The 20,864-nt window shown below is 58.8% G+C and overlaps 4 protein-coding genes across 6 annotated transcripts; 3 read left to right on the top strand and 1 right to left on the bottom strand.

Moving 5' to 3' along the window:
• Positions 1 to 2,182: 2,182 nt before the first annotated feature.
• Positions 2,183 to 4,519, top strand: CLDN7 (claudin 7). The gene is made up of 4 exons (XM_025920404.2): positions 2,183 to 2,930; positions 3,682 to 3,846; positions 3,959 to 4,043; positions 4,139 to 4,519. Exons 1-4 carry the CDS (start codon positions 2,708 to 2,710, stop codon positions 4,299 to 4,301), a joined length of 636 nt encoding a protein of 211 aa, XP_025776189.2. The 5' UTR covers positions 2,183 to 2,707; the 3' UTR covers positions 4,302 to 4,519.
• A 263-nt stretch (positions 4,520 to 4,782) lies between these two features.
• On the bottom strand, positions 4,783 to 10,977 carry ELP5 (elongator acetyltransferase complex subunit 5). 2 transcript variants are annotated; one of them, XM_086685803.1, is made up of 8 exons: positions 10,618 to 10,977; positions 10,137 to 10,197; positions 9,969 to 10,049; positions 8,168 to 8,388; positions 6,640 to 6,821; positions 6,026 to 6,121; positions 5,787 to 5,887; positions 4,783 to 5,153 (listed from the first exon to the last, which is right to left on the bottom strand). In XM_086685803.1, the coding sequence occupies exons 1-8, from the start codon at positions 10,850 to 10,852 to the stop codon at positions 5,039 to 5,041; spliced, it is 1,092 nt and encodes a 363-aa protein (XP_086541929.1). In that variant the 5' UTR covers positions 10,853 to 10,977; the 3' UTR covers positions 4,783 to 5,038. The 2 variants fall into 2 exon arrangements, with proteins under 2 accessions (XP_086541929.1, XP_025776179.1); XM_025920394.2 differs by lacking the exon at positions 10,618 to 10,977 and adding an exon at positions 10,355 to 10,542.
• A 188-nt stretch (positions 10,978 to 11,165) lies between these two features.
• On the top strand, positions 11,166 to 17,391 carry CTDNEP1 (CTD nuclear envelope phosphatase 1). Of its 2 annotated transcripts, none has more exons than XM_086685808.1 (8): positions 11,166 to 11,754; positions 14,290 to 14,356; positions 14,454 to 14,572; positions 14,812 to 14,883; positions 15,525 to 15,641; positions 15,847 to 15,958; positions 16,607 to 16,691; positions 16,939 to 17,391. In XM_086685808.1, exons 1-8 carry the CDS (start codon positions 11,653 to 11,655, stop codon positions 16,997 to 16,999), a joined length of 735 nt encoding a protein of 244 aa, XP_086541934.1. In that variant the 5' UTR covers positions 11,166 to 11,652; the 3' UTR covers positions 17,000 to 17,391. The 2 variants fall into 2 exon arrangements, with proteins under 2 accessions (XP_086541934.1, XP_086541933.1); XM_086685807.1 differs by having other exon boundaries at positions 15,829 to 15,958.
• A 1,251-nt stretch (positions 17,392 to 18,642) lies between these two features.
• Positions 18,643 to 20,719, top strand: GABARAP (GABA type A receptor-associated protein). The gene is made up of 4 exons (XM_025920466.2): positions 18,643 to 18,869; positions 19,419 to 19,497; positions 19,639 to 19,757; positions 20,237 to 20,719. The coding sequence occupies exons 1-4, from the start codon at positions 18,780 to 18,782 to the stop codon at positions 20,300 to 20,302; spliced, it is 354 nt and encodes a 117-aa protein (XP_025776251.1). The 5' UTR covers positions 18,643 to 18,779; the 3' UTR covers positions 20,303 to 20,719.
• The last annotated feature ends 145 nt before the right edge of the window (positions 20,720 to 20,864 follow it).

Genomic DNA, 20,864 nt, shown 5'->3' with positions numbered 1-20,864 from the left:
CAGGAGAAGCGAGGCTCCAGCTGATTGCTGAAGGATGAGTCGGATGCGTCGGTCAGCAGGGTAGAGGAAGGAGGGGAGGGGACAGGGACAAGAGCATCCAGGCGTAGAGAACAGAGTGTGTGAAGGAAAGTAGTAAAAGAGATACACATCGGGAGCAGAGAGAGGGCTCGTGTGGCCGAGGCGCAGTCCGGCGAGCCACACGCGGCATTTATTTTGCCAAGCCCAGTGTAGCAACACTGGAGCGAGGAGAGACTTTGGAGGCTTTTAAGGATTTTGTTTCATTTTTATTTTTTTAAGTGTATTTATTGAGAGAGAGAGAGCGAGAGACAGAGAGAGCGCGCGTGCGCGCACATGCACGGGCGCCCGGGAACGAATAGGGGAGGGGCCGAGAGAGACAGGATCAGGCTCCGCGCCGTCAGCTCAGAGCCCGACACGGGGCTCGAGCTCACGAACCGTGAGATCAGGCCCTGAGCCAAAATCAGACACTTAACCAACTGAGCCACCCAGGTGCCCCCTGCTTTAAGGATTTTAAACAGAAAGTAACGGGACCCAAGTCTGAAACAAACAAACCAGTTCACTTCCGGAGAATAGATTTCAAAAGGACAAGCGGGGAAACGGGGCTGTCGGTTTGGAGGCAGCTGGGGTGGGCAGGCAAGAGGCAGACGTGGCGGGTCGGACTGAGGTGTGGCAGTGAGCTTGCACACAAGCTGGATATACTTCCGTAATGAGAAACATAACATTTTGGAGCTGGAAAGCACCTTAAAAAAAAAAAACAAACAAAAAAAACCAACTCGGGGCACCTGGGTGGCTCAGTTGTTTGGGCTTCTGACTCCTGATTTTGGCTTAAGTCACGATCTCACTCTTGTGGGTTCGGGCCACATCGGGCTCTGGGCTGACAGTGTGGAGCCTGCTTGGGATTCTCTCTCTCTCTCTCTCTCTCTCTCTCTCTCTCTCTCAAAATAAATTATAAGAAAAAAAGATAGGTTAAAAAAAAAAAAAACACCTCACCATGAATCAAAAAAGGAGAGCCTTACAGAGAAATGTTTGAGAGGAGGAAGAAAAATGGGAAATGTGGGAGAGTGGAGGGAAAAAATAGACATGGAGAGGGGGCTGGAAACATGTGGGTCTGGGAGCGGAGAGATGGGTGGGGAGGACTCCGGGCAAGGAGGCAGCAGAGTGGCGCCGCGGTGCGCGGGGGCAGGGAAGGGGCTGGGAGGTAGACTCCTGAGGGAGGAAGCCCTGCATGACGCGGAGAGGGTGCACAGAGTCAGGTCCAGGCTCAGAAAGAAGGAAAGGGAAATGTGTGTAAGACGGGAGGGAAGGAGAAAGTGGAGACCAGGTTTGGAAAGTCTCCAAGGGAAGGGAGCGACAGGTGTGGCCAAGAATGTCACCTAGGCCTGACCCCGCTCCCCACCCTCTGCTGACTTCTGGCCTCAGTGCTTTCTTCCTTTTGCTAGGAAGGACCCTCGTCGCAGGTGGGGGATAGTGACCCCCTAGAGGTGGGGTGCCAAGGGTCCAGGCAGGTCAGGGATAGGGATTGGAATGGACAGCCAAGAAGACGGGGCTGTGGAGGCCGGGGCCTGGGAGCCAGGTGTCAGCTGGAGGGCGGGACAGGAGGGTGGCGGCCAGGGGGCACGGGGCGTCGGGGTGCTGCTGGGCCGGTGGTTCTGGGAATGCAGACTCCAAGGAGGCTGCTGAAGGGGGGCAGTTCTGAGGGACTGGAGCTAGGGTTCCCCAAGGTGGGGACGCTTAGGAGAGCCGACTGAAGAAAAGGAAGAGCAGAGGGGTGGGGACGAAAGTAGGGCAGGACAAAGAGCGCCTAGAGTAGAAACCAAGAGTCCCAGCGGAGGGGAGGGGGGGGAGGAACCGAGGGGCCCAGGGCGTCCCCCCCGCTCCGGGGCGGCAGTATCCCAGGCGCACCTGCCGGGGAGAGGAGACGGGGCATCCCGCTGCCCAGGGAAGTCCAGTCTGGAGGGGCTGACTCCAAGCTGGGAACTCCGGAGAAGCCGCCGCCTCCTCCCTACCCGCAATCCAAGCCCGGCAGGAGAAGGGGCGTGACCCTGGGGCTCAGGTTTCTTCCTCTTCACCTGGGCAAGGAGGGGTGGGGGCCAGGACTTCCGGCTCAGGTGAGTGTCCCTTCGGTGACGTCAGGTCACCCTCGGCCGCCCTCCGGTCCCGCCTCCCCCCCCCCCCCCCCGCGCTCCCGGTGCCCGCGGGGGCGCGCCCCTGACGCCCTACATATACTCAGGTGCGCCGCACCTGTCCGCCCGCACCTGCCCGCTCACCGCCGAGCCACCGGGCACTGCAGCCTCAGGCCGACAGCCCAGGGCACTTTGGGGGCTTCCAGTACCCAGGACCGCGCGCACACCGCCCCTCCGCCTTTCGTCTGGGTAGGGTCGCGGAGAACGCCGGAGGGGACCGCCTGGCCTTCGCGGGATCGCTTTTTCGACCACCAGTCCCCGGGAGTGGCCTGATCCTTCCGTGAGACCCTTGCCCCGCCTGAAGGATCGATTTGTGTGTGTGTGTGGTTTTTTTGTTTTTTGGTGTTTTTCTCGAGTGACAAAAAGATCTGCAGTCACTTGACCCCAAGCTTCTCTTCGGGTGACTCGTCTCTTTCTGTGGGGCTGCCCCCCCCCCCGCCCCGAGGTGGGTTTGCTTTACCGCAGGGTCGCCCGCCCGGCGTCCCCAGGCTCTTCCGAGGGCGAAGATGGCCAATTCGGGCCTGCAGCTGCTGGGCTTTGCCTTGGCCCTGCTGGGCTGGGTGGGCCTGGTGGCGGCCACCGCCATCCCGCAGTGGCAGATGAGCTCGTACGCGGGCGACAACATCATCACGGCCCAGGCCATGTACAAGGGGCTGTGGATGGACTGCGTCACGCAGAGCACCGGCATGATGAGCTGCAAGATGTACGACTCGGTGCTCGCCCTGCCGGGTAAGGCCGCGGGGCCGACGGGGCGGACGCGCCCGGGGAACGAGGGCGCCGGGCGGGGTGCGGGGCAAGGGCGCGAGGCCCGACGCCCGGGGTTGCCGGGGAGTAGGACGCGGAAGCGGCCGGACCGGGCCGGGGGCGGGGTGGTGGGGGCTGCACGTCGGCTGCGCGCCCCACCTCCCCCCCCCCCCCCCCACACAGCCGAGCCTCCCCGGGTCTCGGCGCCCGGCGGCCCAGCCCCCTCTAGGCCTCTCCTACCCCCGCCGCCCTGCGTGGCTGGCGGCCTCCGTCTCCCGCCCTTTTGTCTCGGACAAAAGGCGGCGCGGGGCGGAGGGCGCTGCGTCCGCGGAGGAGCCTTGCGCGCCGTCAGACGAGGGCCGCCGCCTGCGGCCTGTAATCTTATCGGCCGATTAGCCGAAGCCACAGAGCCGGTGGCCGCGATAGTGGGGGTCAGGGCTGGGCCGCGGGCCGAGATCTGCGGCCCGTGCGGGGGCTCCGGCCGCCGCCGTCGCCGCCCCTCTCCGCGGGCCCCTTCCTCCCTGCCCCCCCTCTCCCCAGCCGGGGCGGTTTCGCCGAAACCCTCGCGCCCCGGGCGGGTCCTAGGGCAGAAGGAGGGCGGGGCGGAGCGGCAAGGCCGCGGAGCCGGGAGAGGGCGGGATCCACCCGGCGCTGCTCGGGGCTTGGACGCCCAAGGGGCCCCAGCCCAGCGACCCGCGTTTCCAGGAATGAGGGCGTCCTTCCCCCTTCCCCGCAGCGGCCATACAGGCCACCCGAGCCCTCATGGTGGTGTCCCTGGTGCTGGGCTTCCTGGCCATGTTCGTGGCCACGATGGGCATGAAGTGTACAAGCTGCGGGGGAGACGACAAAGTGAAGAAGGCCCGGATAGCCATGACCGGAGGCATCGTTTTCATCGTGGCAGGTGAGCAGCAGGCCCAAGGAGGGCCCAGCGCCTCTCTTCTCCGGTCGCAGCGTGGAGGCGTGCAAGGTGCCGGCCCGGGGCCTCCTGACATGCCGCTCTCTCTCCCCCCCAGGTCTTGCTGCCTTGGTAGCTTGTTCCTGGTATGGCCACCAGATTGTCACAGACTTTTATAACCCATTGGTCCCCATGAATCTGAAGTAAGTATGGGAGCCCGGCCTCCTAAAGGGGCGACAGTTCCGGATCCCCCTCCAGGAAAGGCAGCGTTTCTGACCCGAACCCCCTCTCTCCATAGGTACGAGTTCGGTCCTGCCATCTTCATTGGCTGGGCGGGGTCGGCTCTGGTCATCCTGGGAGGCGCCCTGCTCTCTTGCTCCTGTCCCGGGAGTGACAGCAAAGCTGGGTACCGTGCACCCCGCTCCTACCCCAAGCCCAACTCTGCCAAGGAGTATGTGTGAGCCGGGGGCCCCCTGGCCCGGCCTGGCAGCCTATGGTGTGCCCGGGGGGCCTGAACCGGCCTGGGGCAGAGCTCGGCCTGTGGGCGGGGTGCGGAGACAGACAAGCCCCGCCACCCCGCTCGCGCACCTTGGACAGTTCCCCCGAGGGGGTTGGGTGAGGGACGCAAAAAGAGGAGGGTGTGCTTTTTGTACAGGAATAAAACCGTATGTTTTGGAAAGGAGGCTTTTTTTCCCTCCCCCTTCAGGGTCTCTGCTTTCTTTCAACCCAGATCCTTGCAGGGAACCCGGAACCTTTAAGTGTGTCTGCTTCAGTTTAAAACAACACACCCTGAGCGCTATCGGTGTGCAAGGCCCTCCCTGTGGCACCGTTGTCACTTGGGCCCCAATGCTAGTGACTCTCCAAGACTCAGGTGCCTGGCTTCCCTGCCTCTTCCCACGCAGTCCCTCCCACTGCCAACTCCCGCTTACACAGCTAGCAAAGTTTCTTTTTTCGTAAAAAAAGAGATTTTATTAGGCTGGGAAGGGAGGCGTCTCTGTTCCCTCACCTTCCCCTCTGCCCCTTCCCATGTCTTGTCCCGCCTGGAAGCTACTCCCTGACTCGGGGGTCACGAGGCAGGACCTCCGCACACAGGGAACACAGGTGGGGCAGGGTAAGGCCGCCGCAAACAACGAAAGGATGGTTACACGTCCAAGGTCTCTCTCCCCCCTCCCCAGTACAGGCTAGTCAAGGCTCCCCGTCAAACATCCAGGTCACCATCTGGGTCTTCTGGGTCCAGGTCATCGAACGCGTCTGGCTCATAGAAGATGCGGCTGGTAGCAGGGCCGGGCCCAGGGCGCAGCAGAGCCTGCTGTCTGGGGAGAGGAGGGGGGAGCGGGTGCTGGTGAGGGTGGGTAACGGGGTCCTGTCTGGACACGCTTCCTGGTGACTGACTCCCTCCTCTTTCTCGTTGGCTTTCGTGTTTTCTGGGTTCAAGTCCCTTTCTCTGACCTCCTCGTTTAGTCAGCGTGGGAGCCGCATCCGGCACCGGGATAGACTGATGCCGCTCTCCTAACGATCCCCTACGTTCTTGGCAGCTCGAGGGCACGGATCCTGCCACGGTGTGGCTTCGCCCGCCCACACACTGAGCACAGAACGACAGGCATACAGAGGCCATTATGAACCTGTCTCTACCACACCCAACCGGCTTCCCGTCCGTCCTCCCTGCCTAGAGAGGGGCAGGGCCACTTCCCCAGGGTCTGGTCCGGCTCAGCCCAGACCCGATTGCTCTGTGACCTAAGGCTCTAATGGCGAGAAAGGAGACATAGAGGCCCTTTAGCCTCGTTGGGGCAGGAGCGGGTAGAGAACCACTCCCCAGACTTGTCTTTGGAGGTGGACTTCAGCCCCTGTAAAGTCTGAGGTTAATCAATAACCTGCCATCACCCCACCTCTCAGGCCCGGACGCGGGGCTCTACTCAGGAACCCAGGCGCCTGGCCCCCAACCTTACTTTTCGGAGCTGAACTGGAAAGGCAGTGTCAGGCTATCCTTGGCTTCTCGCTCTCTCTTGGACAGGTGGAGGTTAAAGGTCAAGTGGGAGGCAGGGTCCACCTGCAGGCACGAGGGATACTGCCACTGCCTCATGGCTGCACCCCTGACCCCACCCCCACCCCCTGCAGTTTCCAGTCTCTCCTTTCACCAGACCCACAAGCTCTGTTCCCTCGTTTCCGCCCCTGGCCTGCGAGATACCTGCGGTGTGTGAGGATCTGGGTGGGGCTGGGACTCTAGCGGGGGTCCCCCTTGGAGATCCAGGCTCAAGTCAGGCAGGACGGAGAACCACAGAGTCTGGGGGAGAAGAGCGAGCATGAACAGAAAGGTTGTTTCCACCTGACGGAACAAACCAGAGAGAAGAACTTGGACCCCCCCCCCCCCCCGCCGGCCCTGCCCCTGCCCGCCCCCGCCCGCCCCACCATCAGCGTAACAGCTTCCAGCCCCTGCTCTCCCCCTCGCCCTCCTTCAAAGCTCTCCGAAGGGACTCGCTCCTTCTCCCCCAACAAGCGCTCCCAGTCTTTTCTCCTTTGCCGTTTCTTGGAGGTCAAGATCTCCTCTTGGTTAAGCCCACGGGATCCGAATCAGGCAATCCTGCGTTCAAATCCTGGCTCTACCACTCACTGTCTGTGACTTGGGTGAGGGGACAACAAAACAAGCCACCTCCCAGGGCCGTGGTGAGGATCGGGAGGGAAATGACAAAACAAGGAGACGGAGGGAAGCGCTCGGCCACACCGGCTTTCTTACTCTTCTTTCCGCCAAGACTCCCCTTCCGTCTGACCCTGACCTTAGTGCTTCCCCGGGGTTCTCCTGACCTCGAGGGTTGGGCGCTGTCGGGGCCTCCGACAGAGGATGTGGGCCGAGGCCTGGCCTGCTGTACCACTCAGGGTCACCTCGGTCTGGGCAAGGCTGCTCAATGCTCCCATGGGGCCCGGGCCGTGGAGCTCTCGGTGCAGCAGGCCTAGCACGCACAGCTGCCCCGCTGCGGGGCCGCCACCTGGAAGGACAACAAGAGTGGGGCGCAAAGGGCGGTGGGGAACACTCAGAGCGGAGGCCAGGGATGGGACAGTAAAGGAGGAGGAAGGAGGGGGTGCCCCGCGTTCCGTTGCTGCTCCGCCACAATCCTGACTTCCCTTGGTGAGGCTGGGACTGCGGAGCTGCAGCCCTCACCTCCTCAGAGTGAATGTGAGCCAGGCCTACTCTGACTTGGTCCTCGGTCTCCTCGGAGCTCCTCCCTCAGGGCCTTTGGGACGGAGTTAACCCCTTCCTCTTCCAGTCTGCTTACTTTCCAGCCTCATCTCTTACACGATGAACTACTTGAGGCTTTTGGAACTTGACCCCATCCCAGTCAGTGCCTTTGACTCCCTCCCGTTGTCTCTCTCTTTTGCGGAGCGTGTGCACACACACGCTTAAAGAGCATCAGCACTGTGCTAGAAGATGCCTTTGTGTTTTGACGCTTACAAACGTCGGCATGTTTGGGCTGGAGCATATGACGTCGCTATCACTTGACCTAACAGCAATTCTAAATGGTTCCTCCTAGGCGCGCCTGGGGGGCTCAGTTGATTAAGTGTCTAACTTCAGCTCAGGTCACGATCTCACGGTCTGTAAGTTCGAGCCCCGCGTCGGGCTCTGTGCTGACAGCTCAGAGCCTGGAGCCTGCTTCGGATTCTGTGTCTCCCTCTCTGCCTCTACCCCACTTACACTCTCTCTCAAAAATAAACATTAAAAAAAATTAAATAGTTCATGCTAATACTGTAATTTCACCCCTTCCCCCCACTCTTACAGAGTAAACTGAAACACTGAGAGACTCAAGCACCTTAACACAAAGTTGGGTAGCTGACTGCATGGTCAGTTCTAGAATCCACGGTATACTTCAGGGCTACTCCCAGGGCCCCTGGTCTGGCCAAATTTGCCTGGCTAACCCCTTCCTCTTCGAGACAGTTCTTTCCTTAGGACACCCTGTGTATGTTCCTTTATCATCACGGCTGCTATCAGACTGTCTTGTAACTGCTAACTTGTCTGTATCCTTTTTGGCACTTTGAGCTCCTGGAACACAAGAACCTGAGCACAGTTAGTCTTTACTCTCCTGGTATCTAGATTTGTGCCTGACACATAGCACGTAATTTGTACTCATTGAGTGAACGAATGAAACAAATGAGTAAAAATGAACCCGGAAGAGGAACAAAAGCCTGGTTACGAAGAAGTCCAGAACTAGAATAAACGTGAAAGAGATGGAATAAGGCCCGACTGGCAATCCCTAATCATGTTCTTGCTCAGAATGGAAGAGGGCTTACTCCTTGGCAGGGGAAGGTACATGACGAGTAGTAATGAAGGGGGTCTCACCACGGCAGGCGTGCTGACGGCTCATGGCACAGAGGGCCTGGCAGAGGGCGGCACAGGGAAGACGCAGCAGCAGCCAGCTCAGTGAATCGAGAGCCACAGTGACAGGACCAGGGTCCGTCCTCTCGCACATGGCCTGCAAGGCTCCCAGGGGTCCCCCCGGAAGGGCTTCCCCAGTCTGTGCCCAGTTGAGCGGGTCTCTGAAGAGGTCATAATAAACCAGCCTGCAAAGGGAAAACAGGAGACAACTTATTAACCCTGCCCCTTCCCCTCAATCTTTAACTTCACCCTGTGATCTCTGTGGCTCTCTGTGACTTAGAGCTAAAACTGAGACAGAGACTACCATGTGGGCAGCACAGGCTTTGGTGTCAGAAAGCCCTGAGCTCTAAGCGTGGCTTTACTACTTACCCAAGGTCACCTAACTGATAAACTACTTATCCTAAAACTGTTTCTTCATTTGTAGAACAAATGCACAGATACCAACTGTTTGATCTTTAGAACGATCCTTAACACGTATTAAATGCTTGACAAACGTTAGTTATCATCACCATCAAACATTTCCCGAGCGGAGCCTAACTCGTGTCATTCCCTGGAGGAACAGGGAGAGGACAGGATGTGAGACATGGTTCCTGCCTGTAGGACAGTTTAGAGAAGATCAAGAATTAGATCCTGTCTTACTAACTATAGATAAAATAGCACCACAGAAAAAAGGAGTCTGACGTGGGTTAGAAATCCTGGGATCGGATTCACGGTGGCCCAACTTGTTCCTGGACACCACCGTCCTATCTGTTGCTTCTCTTGTTAAGTGCCACCTTAACATGAAACATCACTTCCATCACATGGTTGAAAAACCAGAGCTGAACACAGATGTAAGCTACTGAGCTGTCTAGACCGGGAAGTAATCTTTTTTATCCAGGCACACAGGTGGGTTCAGGAGTCTCCTAAGGTCTATTCCACATCAGTCTATAACTCCTGGAAATTCTACCTGTTAGAGTCCTTTGACTTTCCTCTTAAACTCTCTATGCTTACTTACTGCTACTGTCTTAAGCCAGATCTGTCATCCCCTATCATCTTTCCCTAAGATGCATTAGAGACCACACCCGTCTCATTCACCACGCCTACCACAGCGCCCGGTTCGTAACTGGTGCTCAGTACACATACACCCCTGAGCGAACCTGGACTACCACAGCAGCCTTCCCTCCCGGTCTGTCTGAGGCTGCCCCCTTCTAATCCATTCTCCACACTGGTCACTGGAGTAGTCTACCAGTATGAGATTATCACTCGCCTCTTACACGTTGAAAGGGCCGTCACTGCCTTTGGGATAACAACTGAACTCATTTTCACGCTGAGACCTTTTGCTATCGGTCTGGTCTCAGGAAGCTCTTCCACCTCCCATGAACAGCTATGCCTTCCCATACGTCCCTAATTTTGCACAGTCTGTTACTTTCGCCTCTAGAACAAATCGCTCAGTAGCTGGCAGCTAGTGTTGGTGCAAATCTGGAATCCACGTCTGGAATAACCATCCCCGGATTCTGAATACCTCAAAAGACAGAATATGTTCATTTTTATCCACCAGTACAGCTTCTGGTGCGAAACTACAGCGTCGGCCTCTTATTACGCTCCCTTTCCGTCTGCGCTTCTATGGCCCATGCTCTGGGTTCTCCATTAACTCGCCACTCCTCATTTCTCTTACGAATCTTGGCCTCCCGAAAGACACATATCCATTCCTTCAATGAATATGCCGTAGAGCAATTTCCTTACAGGGATCCCACACCCAACAAACTCTCTCCCAATCTGTGCTTACCGGCTGTTGATACTGGAGTCAAAACCTGCACGAAACTCTTCCTCGCTCACTTCACAGCCCAGGATGTGGACCTGCTCCCCACTAAGGCAGAGATGAAGGAGAGTGTCACAGAGCTGGGCCCAGCCTTCCTTCGCGGGGACTTTGGGGGGAAGGCTGCGGGATACTCACCCCAGCGCAGCTTTCTTGATAAGCGCCTTCAAGAGACTGCGCCCCTCCCACTCCACGGAGTCTGGGGAGAGCGAGGGACGGATAACCAGCGTGAGAACGCTGACGTTTCCGTCCTCACCGACCCCGGGGGACCACCCCTCGCCGGTGACACGCGGCTCTTCCTCTCCGCTGCCGCCCCTCGAGCCCAGCTCGCAACCCCCGGCGCCTCTGGCCCTCACCCCGCAGCAGCACCAGGCCGCGCAGAGCCAGCACCGACTCCATCTCCAACCGGCGGCCCGTCCCTCCTCGGGCGCCCTCTGATGGCGTCACGGCCCGCCGCCCCGCCCCCTCCAGGGAAAAGGGGCGGGGCACCCATGAGTCCTCCCACAACCGAGACCCGGCCCGGTCCGGAATGAGAGGTGATTATGTCCAATATCCCAGGGGGCGCTCACGCGGAGGGGCCCCTCCCGAGCTCCGGCGCACAGACGCAGGACATTTTTACCACGACTGGGGCCGGAAGAGCCGTTGGGGGCAGTTGTCGGCGGGAGGGGTAGGAGGCCGCACGAGCCCGTCCGACGGCCCGACACCCGGGGACGAGAGACGTCACCCGCCCCGCCCACGCCGCTCCAGGCGGGGCCCGCCTCGCCCCCGGGGTCCGCCCCGCTGCCACCTTCCGCGCTTGCGCGATACTGCGGCCTTGTTGGGAGCGCTCTCGGCTTTCCTCTACCCGCCCCCATAGACCGAGGAGGGGGAACTTTAGTCCCGGTGAAGCGAATACACGTCACCACCGGAAGCAGTGTCAGAGGGGAAGAGGAGGGGGGAAGAAGGGAGGAGGGAGCCCTTAGGGCGGTAAAATGGCGCCTGTCAGAGTGGGAAATCCAGCTGCAGAGGCTGCAGAGGCTGCAGCCCCGCTCCCCAGCGGCTAAGGCACCCCCGACTTCGGGGAGGGGGAGGCCGCTCCGGTCTAGCCATCCGCGCCCTTCGGCTCCCCCTCCCCCTCCTTCCCCGTTCCTTCGCCCAGCCGGCCCGTCCGCCGCCGCCGCCGCCGCCGCGGCCCTTCGCGCGCCGCGGCCCCCGCCCGCCCTTTCCCGCGGGCAGCCCCCTAACGCGCCTGCGCAGCGGGCCACCCTCCGCTTCCCCCTTCCCCTCCCCCTCCCTTCTCCCTCCCTCCCTTCTCCCTGGCCCCCTCCCCCACTGCCCCCTCCCCCAATTCTCCATCCCCTTCCCTCCCGGTCTCTGAGGACCCCGTCCTAGCCCGACCCGTCTCGGCCCGCAACCTCCGCGAAGCCGTCGGTGCCACTCCCCGCCCATGTGGGCCCCCGCGGGCTGCCCACGCCTGTCCCCCAGCTCCCGGTTCCGCTGGGCTTTCCCCTCGCCGGGGGTGGCTTTCTGAGCCGCCCGCTCCGTGCCCCTCTCTGCAGCCTTTCCTGCCACTCGGGGCCCCCGTTCCCCCTCCCGGAGGCGGGGGGCTGCCCCCGGGGGGCTGGCGGAGCTGGGCCGCGGGGGCCCCGGGGCCGGCGGTGCCGGGGTCATCGGGATGATGCGGACGCAGTGTCTGCTGGGGCTGCGCACGTTCGTGGCCTTCGCCGCCAAGCTCTGGAGCTTCTTCATTTACCTTTTGCGGAGGCAGATCCGCACGGTGAGCCTGGGTGGGCGCTGGTGGTGGTGGGAACCCGTGTCAGCGGTGCTCACGGGTTTTCGGAAAGTGTCGGGCCTCTGTTTGGGCTTCGGAACGGAGTCCTGGCGGCGGCTTTTCCCGTTCGAGGGTTGGGGCACCCTTGGCTGGGCATGGGGTGGCATGGGGAGGGGGGAGACCCCCGTAGGACAACGGAGATCGGGGCGGGGGGGGGGCAAGACGGAGACTGGATGTGGCAACTCTTGGGGGCCAGGGTGGTGGGTGGGGCGCCGTTTAGGAAAGCTGGAGTTGTTGTTAGAGACCAAGAGGAGGAGAACACCTGTTTGATGGCACCGGCTCTGTCGGCTGTGGGCTTGTGACAGACCCTTCCGTTACTAGGAGCCTCCCTGTGTGTTAGGGCTCAGAACAAGGGACAGACGGGCTTATGTGGCAAGGGTAGGGGTGTGGGTGGGAGACCATACGTGACAAACAGGGGAACAGCCTTGGGTGTGAAGGAGAAACCCCGGCCGTTGGCTTTACGGGGACTCGTCCAATAAGGGCCCCGGAAACCTATTTCCTGGTGTGGGCATCTGGGGTCACCTAGTCCCTGGGACTAAGGAGGATGGTTTTTATGTTGGGCTTTAGGGAAAGGAGCACATTGGTGTTGGGGTGTCTCTCTGGGAAGACAGTGCTTGGCAGTTGTAGGCTTGAGCCTGCGGGCAGGCTTGCCTCTCCAGGAGACCCCAGCTTTGAGAGGGGTCCTGTGGGCAGCAAAGACTGCACGTCCCCAAGTATCTGTGGGTTCCCTCCCCCAGAGAGCTTCTCTCCAAGGTCAGTGCTCCCGCAGGCTAACATCCTTTAGCGAATGTGCTGTGTTCTTACTGCTGGGGAGAATTCAGTAAGCCGACATGCAGAAGTTCCCTGGCCCGTGCTCTTCGGTGTACCTCAGTAATACCTGGAAGGTCCGAGAGTCTCCAGAGAGCCCTGGGTGGTGGTGGTCGTTGTTGACCGACTTGGGGGAGTGGGCCTGCTTCAGATTCAGTGTCTCCTTTACCAGTCTATGCCTTCCGCTTCCTGATTTAGGGTGAGGGTTGTTTCTGGGTGATCACGGTGGTAGGCAAGGCTATTTCCCCGAAACACATGTGAGGAGCCCGGAAGAATTTGGGGTCAGAGATGCTGAGGTGTGTGTGGGGCTGGCTCCTGGGGTTTTCTCCACATGTCAGCTGCTGTTCTATCTGCCTGGCTTTGCTCCGAGCACGCCCCGTGTGCCCCTGAAATTTCTGTCCTGGAGGCAGGGAGTAGAGCTCCAGCCCCTCTAGAGGCTAGCTTTTGGCAAAACTGCACCGCTCCGGGCAAGCGCTGACCCCACGGCCTTTTGTCTTCCCTTCCTTCCCTTCCAATCTGGTTTCTCCCCCCACCCCCTTGCTGGCAGATGCTTGGAGCATTCCCTACATGCCCAGCATGTGCAACCCGAGATAGCAGGCCAGGACACCCGAGCTGTTGCGGCCTTCATCCTGCTGCAGGGAGAAAAGGGCAGGTGCCTTGGCATTCGGAGGAGAGGGCCCTGTGGCTTGCAAGGGGCGAGACTGGTTCTGGCGAGGCTGGGGCCTAGGGATGGGGCCTAGGGATGGACAGAAGCCTAGAAGAAGAGAGCAGAGGAAGGGACTGCCAGGCTCGCGGGGAAGAGAACTGAGTGCTAGAAACAGGAGCTTCTAGAGAAGACTCGGAGGAGCTGGAAGGTTGACGTCCTTGTCCCCTGTTGACGTCCCTCACAGCCCTTCATTCACCCTGGCCTTCTCGCCACCCTATCAGTCAGCCTGGTGGGTGGGGCTTCCCAGTGTGCCTTGTCCTGGGTACCGGAATAAGGAGGCAGCACGGAGGGCTGAGGTTCTCTGCCACTTGTGACTTGGCTGGTAGAGACAGAAATGGACAGGTGGCTGGTTAAAATAGGCCTGGCGGCCACCAGCCAGGGGAACTTAGCTGACCTGAGAACCCCTGGATTCCCTCCTTGCCCTTCATTCCCCTTAGGTACCCAAGGACCTCCTGTCCTGACTCTGCTCAGTCCCCCGAGTGACGAGAGTTGTCACGAAGGATCCATGGGGCGGAAATGTGGGGAGCCGTGCGTGTCTCTGTTCCTTGCAGAGCACAGGGAAGAGGGCAGGTTTTGGGTCGGCCTGCCTTAGGGCGGTCCTGGCGCCACCACTGCATCCGCTCTGATATTAACCACCCACCCTGTGACAGTGTCCCGGGAACGCAGCTGGGACCGGGTGCTCTCGCCAGGTTTTCATTCTAACTAGGGGGACAAATGACCAAATAAGATAATTCCTAGCAGTGTGGTCTTACACAAGGCATCTAACCTGGCTAAGCCTCGGTCTCTCCGTTGTTAAAATAGACACGATGATGTTGCCGTCATTGTCGTTATTATAGCGTCGTTACCGCGTTCTTGAGGATTAAATGAGGTGATCGTCAGTCACTGCCACGATGCCCCGTATATAGTAAACGTTCCTTTGTCAAGATCTCCCGCTCAAGGGGTCTAATCCTCTCTCTTGCTGTTTTTAGATAATTCAGTACCAAACTGTTCGCTATGATATCCTTCCCTTATCTCCCGTGTCCCGGAATCGGCTAGGTGAGTGTGCTGGCTGGGAAGGCTCCTGTAAGGTGAGGTGGGGCTCAAGGTGTGGGCTGGAGGTTGGTGGGTATCATTCCTGGCTGTTGTGGTCCAGGCCAGGTGAAGAGGAAGATCCTGGTGCTGGATCTGGATGAGACACTTATCCACTCCCATCACGATGGGGTCCTGAGGCCTACCGTCCGGCCTGGAACGCCTCCCGACTTCATCCTTAAGGTGTGTTGGGGTGGGAAGTGATGGGATGGTCATGCCTGTGATTCTGCTCACAACTAGACTTCCTTTCCCAGTCCCAGAGCATATCGTCCTTGTCCCCATCCTCTGGCACCAGCGGCAGCCAGGAGGGAAGCAGGCAGTGGGGGGGTGGGGGGGGTGGGTGGGGGGTGGCAGGGAGGGGTGTGTGTCCTTCAGGCCTGTGCTCAGGACCCCCCCCCCAGCTCTTCCCTGTTCCTCTACAGGTGGTAATAGACAAACATCCCGTCCGGTTTTTTGTACATAAGAGGCCCCATGTGGATTTCTTCTTAGAAGTGGTGAGTTTGGGGGCACCTGGGGGGCTCAGTCGGTCGAGTATCTGACTTCGGCTCAGGTCATGATGATCTCGTGGTTCGTGGGTCCGAGCCCCATGTCGGGCTCTGTGCTCACAGCTCAGAGCCTGGAGCCTGCTTTGGATTCTGTGTCTCCGTCTCTCTCTCTGCCCCTCCCCGGCTCACACACTCACTCTTTCTCAAAAAAAAAAAAAAAAAAAAAAAAGGGTGAATTTGTAGAAGCTGTGGGGAGCCCTGTGATGAAGGAATGGCGTTAAGGCTCTGGGAATTCAGAGCGGTTGGAGGAAGTACAGGGTGAGGAGAAAAGAGGTATGGGCAGTTTTGGACGAGGGCAGTTGTGGGCCGGTCAGAGGGCGGCTGTCCGTAGCTTGGGTTCATTTGTGGTGCTGATGCAATTCTGTTCTTCCACAGGCTTCCTGATCTTCTGTTCTTGCACCTCTGAATCTTTAAGGGTGTACGGGGCCTAAGACTCTTGAGTTTGGGGGCCTTCAGAATTTTGTGCTCTCAGAGACATCTGATGCTCTTGAAAGGCCTGAAGGACCGGGCTGGAGTCTAGTGAAGGAGAGTTGTGGGTTCAGAGGAAGGATCGCTTCTTCTGACCCCACCCTCCCCCTGATCAATTTCAGGTGAGCCAGTGGTACGAGCTGGTGGTGTTCACAGCAAGCATGGAGATTTACGGCTCTGCTGTGGCAGATAAACTGGACAATAGCAGAAGCATTCTCAAGAGGAGATACTACAGACAGGTAAGAGGAGGCTCGGGAGGCAGGCTGGCAGGGAGGGGTCTGGGTTTGAGCAGTTTCCCCAGAAAGGGACCTTCTGGGGGGTGAGCGGAGGGGTACTGCATGACCCCCTCTGTGGGAGGTGGCTGCCCGTGGGCATTGTTGGGACTGGGCAGCCGTCACAGGGGCCGAGTCTCCTTTTGATGCCCAGCGTGGCCCTACCCTCCAGCACTGCACTTTGGAACTGGGCAGCTACATCAAGGACCTCTCCGTGGTCCACAGCGACCTCTCCAGCATCGTGATCCTGGATAACTCCCCAGGGGCCTACCGGAGCCACCCAGGTACGGGGGGGTGGGGGTGAGTCTGGCAGGACCAGGAAGTGGTTCTGAGAAGGTTATTTTGAATGCCTGGAGCTGGGGTTCCTGGCTTACTGTGGGGCAGGATGCCAGGTGTTTCTGGGAGACACTCTCCTTTCCCCACTTGTCCACTTCATAGGTCACGTTGCTCGTATCAGTTTGCTTCAGGTGAGACACAGTAGCAATAAATTTCATTAGAAGCCTCACGTTAATGTGAGATACGGTGATTATAGGTTAATTTTACCTTGGGGGAGGGGCCTGGGTGGCTCAGTCATTTGAGCGTCTGACTCTGATGTAGGCTCAGGTCACGATCCCAGGGTCATGGGATCGAGCCCCGTGTCGGGCTTTGCACTGAGCGTGGAGCCTGCGTGCGAGTCTCTCCCTCTGCTCCTTTCTCCCACTCACGCATCCACCCCCATCTCTCAAATAGACATGAATATGAATGCCTCTTTTAAAAAGTTTGTTTTGGAGAATAAAATAGGAAGGTTTACCTAGGTGGTTAGGTTTGGGTGGGTCAGGGAGAGGGTACGGATTTTAAAGTAATGATCCCCATTTTCCCAAAGGAAAGAAAAACCGGCCTGAGTCTTGAATTGTGTGGTTTTTTTCACGTGCACTTATTTTCACCCACCCTAGACAACGCCATCCCCATCAAATCGTGGTTCAGTGACCCCAGCGACACCGCCCTCCTCAACCTGCTTCCCATGCTGGACGCCCTCAGGTAACGGAAGCCAGACACATTGCTGAGGAAAGGAGGTGGGGGATCCCGAGAGGGAATAAAAACGCGTCCTGTTTGACTTAACTCTTTTCCTTTAAGAACTTAGCCTTTGAACCCAGGTGTTCTTACAGTAAAGCTCATCACCTGTAGCCAGTGGGTTTTGGGCAAACTGGACCTCAGTGTCATGTGAGAATGGTGATTATTTCCTCCCCCCCCCCATCTCCAACGAGGCTTCATCTTGTCATCCCAGGTTCACCGCCGACGTTCGTTCTGTGCTGAGCCGAAACCTTCACCAACACAGGCTCTGGTGACGGCTGCTCCCCCTCCACCTGCGCTGGGGTGGGGGGGAGAGGGAGGGTGAGCTCTCGGGATGCCGTCTGATGCCCTGTCCGATGGTGAGGACTGCCTGGGCAGGACCTGCCCCTCCCGCCCCTCTCTGCCCTGGGAGCCCTGCGCTCCGTGTGGAGTCTGGACAGACACACGGGCCACACTCGCAAGCAGCCTCACTCTGACTTCGAGTTCGCGCTCCCTGGAAACCCCAGACTGGGACAGAAGCGGAGGCCTGGGAGAGCCCGAACTGTTTGGTGGAGAGACCAGACCGGCCAGAATGAGAGACAGACATTCGGTAATCCGGGAGGCTCAAAGAAAAGCCAAGCCAGCTTTGTTGTGATTTGATTTTTTAAAAACTCTTATACAAAACTGATCTAATTCTTCACTCCAAGGGCTGGGCTGTGGGTGGGAAACTGGGATTTTGGGCCACTGGATTTTCCCCAAACTTGTCCTGCCCTCCCCCCTTTCTTTTCCTTCTATTTTCCCTTCTTCCTAGACTCCCTCAGACCTGTAACCAGCTTTCTTTTTTTTTTTTTTTTTTTTCTCCTTTCTCTCTTTTAAACCATGCATTATAACTTTGAAACCAAAGCTGCCCCAGGTCCTTCTCTGGGGGTTGGGAGATGAAGGGAGGCGTCTTTGTTCACGTCCCCCGTCGGGGCGAGGTGCTGTTGGCTTTGGGGGAGCAGTGGGGAGCCTCGACATCAGGTGCTCTGGCGGAAAGGGTCTTGGAGACGGGATGGGCGCCCCGGTGGGGACCGGGAGGGCGGCCGTGTGTCCTGAAGGAACCTGGCCTGCGGGCTTGGACGACGCGGCAGTGTGGCGGCAGGAGATACTGGACCAGAAGCCAGACAGGCGGGACCTCGCCGGGGGCCGACGCGGACACGCCCGACGGCGGGGGGCCTAGCGCCAGGCCCGGCCCCGCTCCGGCCGCCCCGGCCCCGCCCCCCAGCGCCCCTCCCCCCACCTCCCCGCGGCCGGCTCTACTTCCCGCGGCCGCCACGTGACGCTCCGCCCTTCTCTGAGATCACATGATTTTCTCTCGCGACCGCCGAGTGTGTTCCTCCGCGATGACGTAGTCCCTACCTTTCGGACCTCCTCTCAGGTCCCTATTGGTCCACTCTTCCCTGGAACCTAGGCGTCCGGTGCGTTTCCCCGAACGTGTGTTTCGTTTCTGTCCCCCTTCATTTCCGGAGACCAGCTCCCCGACTTGGGTACTACTTTGTTTTGGTGTCAGCTGCCGCCGTCGGCGTACCAACGCGTTTCGTGAATAGCTATCCTTGTAATTATCTCTGCCTTTTTTTTTTTTCGCCTCTTTACGTTATTCCTGAAAAGAACTTTCGGAGAACCGAGTCTCAAATTACAGTTACGGACTCGCAGCCCTTTTCATCCCCAGCCTCGTGGGGGAAGGTCAGAATGTGGGTTTTCGGTTATTTTCGACCATAGCACAAGCCAACCACCTTTGCTACGTCGTCTGCGTAGCCCACAAGTTGATTCCAAAGCGATTACGCAGACGGCGTGAGGGGGGGCGGTCAGGGGGTGGTGCTACGCTGGCGGCGTTATGGCCGCTGCGCTGGTGGCGTAACGTAGCAGGCGGGGCGGCCCCGGATCGTCGTGGGTGGGGTTGGTGAATAGGGAAGTGGCGCAAGTCCCGGGATCGCTCCGCTGAATCCGCCCGCGCGTCGCCGCCGTCGCCGCCGCCCCCCGTCCCGGCCCCCCCCGGGTTCCCTCAGCCCAGCCCGGTCCAGCCCGGTTCCCGGGAGGATGAAGTTCGTGTATAAAGAGGAGCATCCGTTCGAGAAGCGCCGCTCTGAGGGCGAGAAGATCCGAAAGAAATACCCGGACCGGGTTCCGGTGAGGACGGTAGTCAGGGCCGAGGGCGCGGGGCGCTGGCTCTGACGCCACAGCCTGGGCTTGGGTCCGGCCAGGCGGCGCGGGCACTGGGCTGCCGGCTGTGGCGGGCGCGACCCTGCTGTCCCCGGGCTCGGAGGTTGAAAGCGGGGTGGCGGGAGAGCTGGGGGTGGGGGGACACGGATGGGAGAGGGAGACCTGGGGATTGGTGTGCGAGGCTGCAGGGAGTTTGACAGCCTGAGCTGCTCATGGTCTTTACCCCGAGCTAGCCAGGTTTCTGAGCCTGAAGCTCTAGGCGGCCCACTCGAGTCGTCCGTGCTCTATTAGGATAGTTGTTTATTATGACGCCCTACTGAGGGATCCTGAATGTTTGGGTGAGTTCAGCACAGAGGGGTCAGGATCTCTGCTCAAGGCTGCGCCGCGTGTTCAGAGACAAAGAAAACGGAGTCGGACAGATTTGGGTGCTGGGAATTGTGTTACTCGAGTTCTTGGCAGGGGTAACTCTGGGACCGTACACCTAATATTTCCTAATTTTCATCTACCCTTCATCAGGTGATTGTAGAAAAGGCTCCCAAAGCTCGGATAGGAGACCTGGACAAGAAGAAATATCTGGTGCCTTCTGATCTCACAGGTGGGGACCTGACCCAGGCCCCGGGTTAGCTTCCTATGGGTGGCCGGGCATTCTTGTGGGAGAAGGTTCCACATTGTAACTGCTCTCTCTCTCGGGGGCACTTGTGATCTCTGGCTTCATCCTGCCTTGTCTTTTTGGCAGTTGGTCAGTTCTACTTCTTGATTCGGAAGCGAATTCATCTCCGAGCTGAGGATGCCTTGTTTTTCTTTGTCAACAATGTCATTCCACCCACCAGTGCCACAATGGGTCAGCTGTACCAGGTATGTCCCTGGGGAAGCCGGGAGGCTTCGGAGAGGTGTGGGGAGAGCTTGAGGGGAAGAAAGTGCTAAGTCAGCAGTTCCTGGACCAGCTGCCTTGCTCCGCTCTCCACTTTATCTTCGGCCTCAGAATTTCAGCATAGTCCTGGGTTGGAGGTTTGGACGAGGCCGTGGGAATGGCCAGAAGGGAGAGAAAGGTGAGGTGGACCGCAGTCCCCATCCTTCACCTGCCCCAGCGTCCTCACCGTTCCAAGGCAGAGAACAGTCAGAGGGAGAGCTTTTTGCCCAGGACTGCTGCTAGGGGTGATGCTGCCTGGCTGCTACGGTCTGAAGTGAGGGAGTGAGTCAGGACGCTAGTTTTTTTTTGGGGGGGGGGGTTCTGCCTCGAGAACGGGTCTTTGGAGAAGGGGGGGGGGCAGTGGGTGGTTCAAGTGACTATAGCCCGGGTGCGTGAGTACCGGTGTTCTCTGCTTCTGCCCCAGGAACATCACGAAGAAGACTTCTTTCTATACATCGCCTACAGTGATGAAAGCGTCTACGGTCTGTGAAGCTGCTGCCCCTGAGGTGGGGGGTCCCAGCCTACAAAGAGAGAGGTGGCCCCCCTTCCTTGACCTAGTCCTCCTTCAGGCTCGACCACCACCTCCCTCCCTCAGGACCTGCACTTCCTAACGTTCGAGGCTCTCCTCCAGCCCCTCTTAGCAGGAGGGCTCATGGGGGAGGTGGCTTCTAGGACCTCTCCTTTGTCCCCTTTCTCTTTCCACCTTCCCCACTGTGCTTTAGACTTCTCGATTGTCAATCTCTGTCACATCTAGGATTGTTTTGGTTCCTGTTCCCTTTCTAACTGCCCAAGGGGCTCAGAACCCCGACATTCCCTTCCTTTCACTACCTTCTTTTTGGGGGGTAGAGGGGAGGGACTGTAATTGTGGGGGGAAGGTAGGAGGCACATCAATAAAGAGGAAACCACCGAGACGAACTGGATCTTGCTTTGTGTTGCTTCCCTCCTTCTTTTCTTTTTAGTTGTCCCGAGGTGGGGATAGTTATCCGGAGGTGGGCAAAGTGGCGGTTGGAGGGACAGTAGTATATTTTGGTTTCCTCTGTTCGTGTTGGTTT

Source organism: Puma concolor, chromosome E1 (genome assembly GCF_028749965.1).
Source record: "Puma concolor isolate L17-30 chromosome E1, mPumCon1.1.hap2, whole genome shotgun sequence".
NCBI classification, from domain to species: domain Eukaryota; kingdom Metazoa; phylum Chordata; class Mammalia; order Carnivora; family Felidae; genus Puma; species Puma concolor.
Note: the sequence above shows the minus strand (reverse complement) of the source record. Positions and strands in the feature narration are given on the sequence as shown.

Excerpts from the sequence above, each read along its gene's own strand:
- CLDN7 (XM_025920404.2), top strand. The coding sequence starts at position 2,708 with ATGGCCAATTCGGGCCTGCAGCTGCTGGGCTTTGCCTTGGCCCTGCTG. Across the intron at positions 3,847-3,958 it reads CATCGTTTTCATCGTGGCAG|GTCTTGCTGCCTTGGTAGCT; the intron begins GTGAGCAGCAGG and ends TCTCCCCCCCAG. Across the intron at positions 4,044-4,138 it reads TTGGTCCCCATGAATCTGAA|GTACGAGTTCGGTCCTGCCA; the intron begins GTAAGTATGGGA and ends CTCTCTCCATAG.
- GABARAP (XM_025920466.2), top strand. The coding sequence starts at position 18,780 with ATGAAGTTCGTGTATAAAGAGGAGCATCCGTTCGAGAAGCGCCGCTCT. Across the intron at positions 19,498-19,638 it reads GGTGCCTTCTGATCTCACAG|TTGGTCAGTTCTACTTCTTG; the intron begins GTGGGGACCTGA and ends TCTTTTTGGCAG. Across the intron at positions 19,758-20,236 it reads CAATGGGTCAGCTGTACCAG|GAACATCACGAAGAAGACTT; the intron begins GTATGTCCCTGG and ends CTTCTGCCCCAG.
- CTDNEP1 (XM_086685807.1), top strand. The coding sequence starts at position 11,653 with ATGATGCGGACGCAGTGTCTGCTGGGGCTGCGCACGTTCGTGGCCTTC. Across the intron at positions 14,357-14,453 it reads CGTGTCCCGGAATCGGCTAG|GCCAGGTGAAGAGGAAGATC; the intron begins GTGAGTGTGCTG and ends GTTGTGGTCCAG. Across the intron at positions 14,573-14,811 it reads CTCCCGACTTCATCCTTAAG|GTGGTAATAGACAAACATCC; the intron begins GTGTGTTGGGGT and ends GTTCCTCTACAG.
- ELP5 (XM_086685803.1), bottom strand. The coding sequence starts at position 10,852 with ATGGGGGCGGGTAGAGGAAAGCCGAGAGCGCTCCCAACAAGGCCGCAG. Across the intron at positions 10,198-10,617 it reads CTCTTCCGGCCCCAGTCGTG|ACTCCGTGGAGTGGGAGGGG; the intron begins GTAAAAATGTCC and ends CGCTCTCCCCAG. Across the intron at positions 8,389-9,968 it reads GACTCCAGTATCAACAGCCG|GCTGGTTTATTATGACCTCT; the intron begins GTAAGCACAGAT and ends TTCCCTTTGCAG.